Source organism: Kryptolebias marmoratus, linkage group LG15 (assembly GCF_001649575.2).
Source record: "Kryptolebias marmoratus isolate JLee-2015 linkage group LG15, ASM164957v2, whole genome shotgun sequence".
Taxonomy (NCBI): domain Eukaryota; kingdom Metazoa; phylum Chordata; class Actinopteri; order Cyprinodontiformes; family Rivulidae; genus Kryptolebias; species Kryptolebias marmoratus.
The window spans coordinates 2,129,303-2,138,856 of record NC_051444.1 but is presented as its reverse complement, the minus strand read 5'-3'; the positions used below and the strand labels follow the sequence as shown (position 1 = coordinate 2,138,856).

General features: G+C 43.7%; 1 protein-coding gene across 1 annotated transcript; it reads right to left on the bottom strand.

Annotated features, from left to right (window-relative positions):
* Window positions 1-2,208: 2,208 nt before the first annotated feature.
* ercc3 (excision repair cross-complementation group 3) lies at window positions 2,209-8,992 on the bottom strand. The gene is made up of 15 exons (XM_017440231.3): window positions 8,805-8,992; window positions 8,078-8,277; window positions 7,757-7,993; window positions 7,615-7,664; window positions 7,404-7,539; window positions 7,149-7,319; window positions 6,817-7,021; window positions 5,808-6,122; window positions 5,543-5,727; window positions 5,271-5,473; window positions 5,079-5,175; window positions 4,184-4,301; window positions 3,984-4,102; window positions 3,124-3,273; window positions 2,209-2,482 (listed from the first exon to the last, which is right to left on the bottom strand). Exons 1-15 carry the CDS (start codon window positions 8,830-8,832, stop codon window positions 2,345-2,347), a joined length of 2,352 nt encoding a protein of 783 aa, XP_017295720.1. The 5' UTR covers window positions 8,833-8,992; the 3' UTR covers window positions 2,209-2,344.
* Between the last annotated feature and the right edge of the window lie 562 nt (window positions 8,993-9,554).

Genomic DNA, 9,554 nt, shown 5'->3' with positions numbered 1-9,554 from the left:
CCCCCCCCCCCCCCCCTTCAGGGCGCTTCAATTGGACTGCCCGTCAAGTCTTTCACGTTAACCGTGAGCCCCAGGTTTCCTGAGGACCCGGCGAGGAAATCGTGTCGGGCCTTCTGGCGAGGAGCGGCTGAGCAGAGGTCGGTATTTTCCCACGCTTTCGGAGCTTACACAAGGCACCAGGCTCTAGAATTTCTTCTTGGAATATCTTCAAGTCATAAAAAAAAAAAAAAAAAAAAGGAAGCGGACCCCTCTCACATTTCTTCCCGCCTCCGTCCCTGGCTCGCCGTCAATTTTCCCTCCGTTTACTCACAGCAGACAGAAATCCTTCAGCGTGACTTTATTTAATTAAAAAAAGGGTTCGGGTTCGGGTTCGACGTTTTTTAATTATCTTCAGTTTTAATTCACCTTTTATTCAATCATTCCTGCAGTTTTTTTATCTGATTGGGCAGATTTTTTATTTTAAAAGCTGAACTTTGGCACCAAACTTCGGCTCAGTGTTTGTAAAAATGAGTTGCAGTCGAGTCTGTGTTAGCTGCGGCGGCCATCTTGAATCGGCTTGACTCTAAAGGTCGTGGACGTTCAGCAGTTTCAATAAAACTCACGTTAACGAAAAGGCTTTACATGATCGCCTGCCTTTCACAGCGGCGGGCGATAAAAACATTTAAAAAACTTTATTAGCAAAACGAGTTATTCACGACAAAATTAAGGCTTTAAGAAGGAAATTAATGATAATGAAAGACTACTTTTAGCTACTGTTTTGCCAGTTTTAGCTTGAAGCTAGTAGTTTATTCTTAGCTTTAAGGTAGTATTTTATTTTTTTTAGCTTTTAGCTTGTGTTTTGATACTTTCATTTAGCTTTTTGCCACTTTTAGATTCAAGCTACTCTTTCTACTTTTAGCTCCTAACTAATGTTTTCTTCCTTTAGCTAGCATTTTGCTGTTTTTAGCTTGTAGCTAGTATTTTATTCTTTCTAGCTACTGTTTTGCCATTTTTAACTTGTAACTAGTAGCTTATTCTTAGCTTTAAGCCAGTGTTATTCCTTCTAGCTTTTAGCTAGTGTTTATACCTTTTTTTTAGCTTTAAGCTCGTGTTTTTCATATTTTGATTTAGCTTTTTGCCACTTCTAGATTCGAGCTACTCTTTCAACTTTTAGCCTTTAGCTAGTATTTCGCTGTTTTTAGCTCACAGCTAGTATGTTATTTTTTGAGCTACTGTTTTGCCATTTCTAGCTTGTAGCTAGTGTTTATGCCTTTTTTTAGCTTTTAGCTAGTGTTTTGATACTTTCATTTAGCTTTTTGCCACTTCTAGATTCGAGCTACTCTTTCAACTTTTAGCCTTTAGCTAGTATTTCGCTGTTTTTAGCTCACAGCTAGTATGTTATTTTTTGAGCTACTGTTTTGCCATTTCTAGCTTGTAGCTAGTGTTTTATTCTTAGCTTTTAGCTAGTGTTTTATTATTTTTAGATTTTAGCTCGCGTTTTGATACTTTCCTTTAGCTTTTTGCCACTTCTAGATTCGAGCTACTCTTTCAACTTTTAGCCTTTAGCTAGTATTTCGCTGTTTTTAGCTCACAGCTAGTATGTTATTTTTTGAGCTACTGTTTTGCCATTTCTAGCTTGTAGCTAGTGTTTTATTCTTAGCTTTTAGCTAGTGTTTTGATACTTTCATTTAGCTTTTTGCCACTTCTAGATTCGAGCTACTCTTTCAACTTTTAGCCTTTAGCTAGTATTTCGCTGTTTTTAGCTCACAGCTAGTATGTTATTTTTTGAGCTACTGTTTTGCCATTTCTAGCTTGTAGCTAGTGTTTATGCCTTTTTTTAGCTTTTAGCTAGTGTTTTGATATTTTCATTTAGCTTTTTGCCACTTCTAGATTCGAGCTACTATTACTACTTTTAGCCTTTAGCTACTGTTTTGCTTCTTTTAGCTCGTATTTCACTGTTTTTAGCTCATAGCTAGTCTTTTATTCTTTTTAGCTTGTAGCTACTGTTTTGTCGTTTTTAGCTTTTAGCTCGTGTTCTGCTTCTTAAAGCTTTAATAAATCAGTTTCAGCTTTTGTTTTCTCATGTCGATTAGCTGCGGCGGCCATCTTGAATCAGTGATCAGGATCCGTCCAGTGTTGTAACCCTGCAACATAACAGGGTAATAACAATAACATTTGTGTTTTTTTGTTGTTTTGGAGCAAATTAATGATCATAAATGACAAAGAAAATGTTATTTCTGACAAAGTTTCTTTATTTAAGGAACCACAAATAAAAACAACAACAAACAGAAGATAAAAAACTTCTAACAGCTGATATTTAAAAGGCCAACGTGACCCAAACGTCCGACGCTCCCTTCGGACCCGTCTACTTCCTGAAGCGTTTGAACAGGGGGTGAACATTTTTGCTCGCCGCGGAGGCTTTGCCGCTCCGGTTCTGGTACTCCATGTAGACGGCGTCGTCGGCGCCCGACATGGAGCTCATGGTGCCGGCCCGCCTCGACACCTGCCAGGGAAAACAAACCCGTCAGAGGAGGCGCGTGTCTGAAACTCCCGATCCACTCGGACCGTTTGTCACAAAGGTTTCTGTTTTCCCGACGCCTCGGAATAAAAGGAAATTAGATTTTTTTTTAAGCATCGTGGGAAATGTTCCCGAGTAACAGAATCTGTGAGTGACGCTCATAATCCTCGGGAGCGTTCACCTGAGGTTTAATATCCAGATTAAAGGCCGCCTCTTGGTTCCACATTTCAGCTCAATATCTGTATTAGCTGCGGCAGCCATCTTGAATCGGGTCGACTCGAAAAGCTCTCATCGGTAATGCAGAAAAAAAAAAGGACAACAATGTAACCGTCTGTCTGTCTGTTAGCAAAATGGACGGATTTTACTGAAGCTTTTCCCTCATCATCTGATTCAAGATGGCCGCCAGCAAACGCCAACCTCAGCTTTGGTGGTGGTAGCTGAGCTCCAGCTGATCCCACAGATCAACGTTTTAACGTGGAAGGTGGCGGGCGATATGCATTCCTTCACTGAATATAGGGTTAAAATAATTTATGACTGTTTATTACGTAAAAGCTGAATTCCTTTTAAATAAAAATTAACGTTTGACTCTAATTCTAAATGTTTTGGAACGTTGTGAAACTTCCCACCTGCGGTCGAACGCCGACTTCTCCAGCCACCACTTCCTCCTCAGCGTCCAGGTCCGAAGCAGACAGAACCTTCTGGAGCAGCTGCTGCTGGTCCTCCCTGGTGGAGAACATCAGGTCCTCCTCCTCCATACCTGCCAGCTTCGTGATTACCTGCAGAAAATAATTAAAAACAACAAAAAAAAAGGTTAAATTCTCAGTAACCGGTGAACAAGTTCAGACTTTTCCTCCTCAGCTTCGTAGGATTTGTGCCGGACGTACGAGGTTATCATTATCTGCAGGTCCGCAGTTTCTTTAGGAAGGAAATCTAAATTTCGGACTTGGATGCAGATTCAGGAATAGTGCAAATATTTATCAGTCCCTCCAGGATTTCGTGGGGCATTTTCCTAAAAGTTGCGATTTTTTTAGACTAAAATCAATAAAAAAACATTTATTTTAATATATAAACCAAAAATCCTTCCTAGTTTTGTAAGATAATTCCCAACAAACATTGACATTCTCAAAAGGTGCTTTATTTGAGAACTTTGATAGCTTCTAAACTGACATTCATGAGCATTTCTGGATTGTCCCTGGTCTGCAGGAAGTGACGTCACGTGTCTTCTTCCTGAGTTATTTGGGGTTATTTTGTATTCCACGCTACACAAACCCACAAAGAAGAGACTAGACCGCAGAAACGGTGGCAAATCAGTTTAGAAACAATAAATATTGGGTTAAAGTTGCGATTTCGCGGGGTTTGCTGGAGAAATCCTGGAGGGTCTGATTTATGGACTCATCTGCTGCAAGTTTGTAAGTTTAAAAATGAATAAAAATAAAGCATAAAAAAAAGAAGTCAGAAGGTTTGTGAGGGAATTAAATAAGCGAACCTTAAAGCTGTATCCTTGGTCCACAAGGAACCTCTGCCTCTTGGTGGAGTACGCCATCTCCTGGGTGTCCTGGGACACCAGCGAGTAGAAGTAGGCGTTGTACTCCTCCGCCACCATCCCTGCAAGCGCAGACAGGAGAGCCAGACGAGTCTTTGCTCGTTCGTTTAAACGTTTGTGAGTTTCCCGTCAAACGGACGAACCTTTCTTCGCTCTCAGGACTCTGCCGAGTCTCTGCGCTTCCTGCCTGCGAGATCCGCCGTGGGAGGAGATCTGGATCAGAACGTTGGCTTCCGGCAGGTCGAAGGACGTGTCGCCAACCTGTTTCAAAAACATCCAATGAGAAACGACTTCACCGGGCGAGCTTCTACAGCGCTATCGAGGGCAGAGCGTCGGATTCACTTGTGTTTCCAACTTTAAGGAAAATGTTGATCATTTAAAAGAAACCAAGAAAGGAAACATTTGGAGCACTGGTGTCCAGTCCTGGCCTCCATCCTGCCTGTTTTAGGTGTTTCTCAGCTGTGACACACCTGATTTGAGTGACTGGGTGATTAACAGGCTTCTGCAGAACTTAAAGACCTGCTGAAGAGCAGAGAAACATCTAAAACCTGCAGGACGGAGACCCTCCAGGACCAGGACTGGACATTTAATACAGAACAAGCTTAAAGGTGTGGGTCAAGTTGAAGGAAAGAATTCAAATTTTAGTGTTTTTGTTTCCTGGTAGCTCCGTCCAACATGATGGGACCACAGAGGAGGACAGTCAGACCCGGGACTTCCTCGTCCACCGGAAACGACGTTCCTGAGAGGAACACCACAACAGCTGGACGAGTGGCGTTTAAAACTCTTCTTAGCATTAAATCCAGGACTGATCGGCCTCGACGAACACTGAAAACCCTCAGAACAGCTGCGGAGAAAGTCCGGACCCCTTTTCTCTGAACCCGATCCGTCCGGAGCCGAGCTGTAGGACCGCCCCCTGAGCTGCAGCTTTAACAAACTGTTTGTCTCAATATAAATGTCTAAGTACTCAAAGAGGTTCTTCTCTTCGGTTTAATGTTTGTTCTGATTGGTTCTGCAGCGTCAGCTCGCATTAATCCGTACCTTGGAGATGAAGATGGTGTTGATCTTCGGGTTGTGTTTGAAATTCTGCAGAATCTGCATTCGTTCTCCCTGAGAGGTGGGGCCGTAGATGTACGGCCTGGGAAGGAAGATAAAAGACACGAGACAATCAGAAATGAAAATAAAAGACGCTGCGATGAAACATCCAGCAGGCCTTGTTGTGGACGGGGGTACTTGTTGAGGCGGATGGCGTATTCCTTCAGGGCAAACACGTTGTCGGCGAAGACGATGATCTTGTCGTTGCGCCGCTCGTGGAAGCGGATGAGGAACTGGCAGGCCCGGAACTTGTTGGGGTTCATCGTGTAGAGCAGGATGCGCTTTTTGGTCTGGATGGCCACGTATTCTCTGTAAAACTCCGGGGACATCGGACACCACACCTGAGACACAAACAGGGATTCAGCAGCTGAACGAGCGCGAGGCTAACCGACGCACGGAACCAGGCTCGCCTCGGCACACTGGACTTTGGCGATGTAACCGTTGTTCTGCAGCTCCATCCAGTTGGCTTCGTACAGCTTGGGCCCGATGAGGAAGTTGAGGTCCACGATCTTGTCGTCTTCCCTGACCAGCGTCGCCGTGAGGCCGAGCTTGCAGTGAGCCTGGACGATGGTCAGGACGCGGCGGAACATCTTCGCTGCAGAGAAACAACAGATTTAATGAGACAAAACATGCAGGTCGATGTCCCGCTGCATCGGTTTGTTTCTAAGAGCTCACCAGGGATGGTGTGCACCTCATCCAGGATCATAAGCCCCCACTCCTGGCTCCGCATCCACTCCATGACCTTCTCGGCCTCCCAGGAGCGCTTGGTGGTGTGACCCAGCATGGAGTAGGTGCTGATGGCCACCGAGCAGCCGATGGGTTTGTCCTTGGCGTCGGAGGTGAAGCGGCAGATCTGAGAGTCGTCGATGGTGGACCACATCTTGAACTGGGCCTTCCACTGCTCCACGGACACCGAGGAGTTCCCCAGCACCAGGCAGCGCTTACGCACCGTGCACGCCGCCGTCACGCCCACCAGAGACTTCCCGGCTCCTGCAAATCAGGAAGCAGAAAACCGTCAGACTTTAAAAACAAAGAAAGGTTTTATTTGACTGTTTTGTGAATTCTGAGTCAACATTCAGATCTTTGGTTTCCTGCTCAGCTCATTCAGGAGACTTTTGGTTTTTATAACTTTCCATCTTCTTCCTCTTATCTGTGGTCGGGTCCAGGACAGAAGCCCAGATCTCGGTCCAGAACCAGAACTCTCTGGAGGGATTCTGGATCCTCTCTGGTCTGGGAACACCGGACATGCCTGTAAAACCTCCACAGGGAGGCGTCCTGATCAGATGAACCACCTCAGCTGACTCCTGTCGACGAGGAGGAGCAGCGACTCTTCTCTCTGAGGCTGAGATCCTGCTTGGATCCAGGATCTGGTTCTTTGGGTCCTGATCCAAACCTCAGGACCACAGCTGAGGGTTGGACCGTAGACGGAGCAGGAAGTCCAGAGTTTTGTCTTCTGACTCGACTCAAAGAAGACGAGGCTCCGATCTTTTTCAAACTATTTAACTTTATTTAAAATAAAATTCCCCACAGAAACACGTGGAGATCTCTCTCTCTTTAAAACCCGCTTCAGCTGCTTCTTTTGCTTCTTTTATCTCTAACAACTGAGTTTCAGCTTGCTTAGTAAATTTCACTTCAGCAGCAGATGTATTTTCTCTAACTTTAAACTGAAAACGAGTCCTCTCACCGCACGGCAGCACAATGACTCCGGACCGTGCGCGCCCGTTTCCAAACATCTTGCGGAGACTCTTCTCCTGGTAGGGTCGCAGCACGGCGGTGGGCTTCAGGTCTATGTTGATGTCCGGGTTGACCGAGTCGTTTCGAAAGTCGTACTCTGCAAGGAGGGGGTACTCCAGCTGGATGCAACGCTTCTGCAGCTCCTCGATCATCTCCTGCAGCAGGTGGAAGCAAAAAGAAAGCTGCAGGGATCAGAGTAAGAAGTCGAAATAAAACTACAAACTGTCGTATCTGAAAGAAAACTTTTATTTCGTGTTTGTGGAATAAGGATAAAAGTGGCACCTGGCGAATCTCAAAGGACACGGTCTGAGTCTCCTCCTCCTCCTCTTCGTCCTTATCCATCTGTTCATAGTAGCTGAAGATGTCCTCTGGGACCTGCTGGTTGGACGCTTGTCCATCCCCGGGCTGCTGTGAGGTGGACGGACCTCCTTTTTCTTGGACAAACTTAGAGATCTGTCAGAAAACGCAGCAGCTGTTGCACAAGCTGAAGATAATTTAAAGAAAATGTAGTTTCCAAAAGGACGATGATGGACATACTGCTGATTTGCTGTGGATAACTTCAGTAATAAGCTCGGTGTCCGCTCCGTCTGCACCTCGAAGGCGACACTCTCGGATCACGTTGTCCTGCAGGAGGCGCTGGATCACATCGGGGAAGGCACTCTCAACAAAATACCTCAGAGTGGCAGGAAGAAAAGCGTAAGAACAAATGTTTAAACACAAAGAAAACTCTGTCCGATAATGAATTTACCTGTTGTGTTTGAGCACAAGCTTGACTTTCCCGTAGCTCACGGTGCAAAGCTGAGAAAGAGAGAAAACGATGAAACGGAGTGAATAAACGACCCAACAGCGTCTTTGAAAATGTTAAAATAAGCACGTTGTCTCAGTCTGACCTTAATGAACTGAATGATTCCATCAGGAACGGATGTCTTGCTGAGCTTCTGCAGGTACTCGATAATATCCGAAGTCTGTAAGCCTACGCTGACAGCTGCATACAGCGAATACGCGGTCAGCTTGTACTCGTGGACGTGATTCGGCCGGCACACAGGCTCTGCGATAGCCACTAGGAAGTCTTGGGCGTATTTGTACACCGGTGAAAAAGCCTCCAAGAAGATGTGTCCATCTGGAGCCTGGAGAGGAACGGGAGGAGGAAAAACACCTGAAGGAAAGATCTGCATCAAAGCTGTAAAACGTTCCACACGAACCCGTCTTACCACCCAGAGCGGGCGGGACGAGTGGTCGTTCTTCAGCTGCATCTGGGAGCGGTAGTCTTTGGCTCCGTACTCGTCCCGTTTGGTGTCCAACTCGTCCACCTGCTTCCCTGCGGCGGCGGGAATGGCTTCCTGAGAGTCGTTACCCGTCGCCTCTTCTTCGTCGTCGTCTTCCTCATAGTACCTCTTTTTGGACTTCTTCTCTGCAGGCCGACAGGTACATCAGTGAGATATACAAACTACACTCATGTTCTCATAACATAACTGTCTTTAATGGTTTAAAACATTGTTGGTTTTATAATAATAATAAAAAAAACACCTTAAAACACCTGATTACCAGACTGAACCACTTTTTGCTTTAACCAGAGCACAGATACATTAAAGTATATTATATTTGGATTATTGTGACTTTATCCTGCTTGTCTTCAGGTCTGTCCAGACAAACAGTGAAACCCTGTGCCTCTCATATATAAAGTCTACATTTAGGTTTTTCATCCCAACTAGCTGGAAAAAGTTAGCATCCCCATCTTTTCTCTTAATGTCTAACTGAAAATAAACTTCAACATGTGTTATTTATGTCCTGTAGTTTCACTAAAACGTCTAACATGAACTAACCAGTAGCTGTGTACAAATACACTAAGAAGAAAACTAAAACCAGACTAACCGGGTTTATTCCCATCCTTCACTTTGCAACTAAACTAGCAAAGATTAAAACAAAACATCAACTTACCCCGATCTCCTTTATCTTTTCTGCCCATTTTAAATATTTTAAATGGGTAAGGCCTTAAAGATAATGTCCCAAATTTATTTGCCAGTCATTTAAAGTGCTAAAATGTCATAAAAACTGAGTAATTACAGGCTGTGTTATGATGAGACGCAACACGGGAGACTCTAAGCTAGCACTGGAGCACTTCCGGTCTCAATTTTCAAAATAAAGTCCGGTTGGAGGACTTGTTCAGGGTTGGTTTATTCCTGTCCTCTGCTGTAAAGTTATCAGAGCTTTTCATAGCTTATTCTAATCCTCTGTTTCTTACAAATATCTAAAAAATTCTAATTCATTATCTCCCAAATTGTTAAAGTTTTTACCTGATCATGGTTTTTATGCTTTTTAAATATATGAACAATAAACGTTTTTACTTTACATGTAAACTAAAATATAATACTTTTGTTCCTCAGCAAGCTTTTTAAGCATAATATGTTTACTTGTTTAAATAAAAATAACCTCTTTATAAATGATAATCTGCATTAAAATCTTTTTTTTCTTTTTGCACCTGTTTATTAATCAGTGAATTGATTTTTCTCTGCTATATTTGTTCAGATATCCTATACTTTTTACATGTTAATTAAATTATATACATCTATTCATAGAGTTGTAAAAATATGTGACTTTAAAACAAAACCTTCTCTCGATGCGTATGGATATTAGGACTAATTTAAGAATCTGGGATTAACCATGATAGCTCAACTGTACCAAAGAATA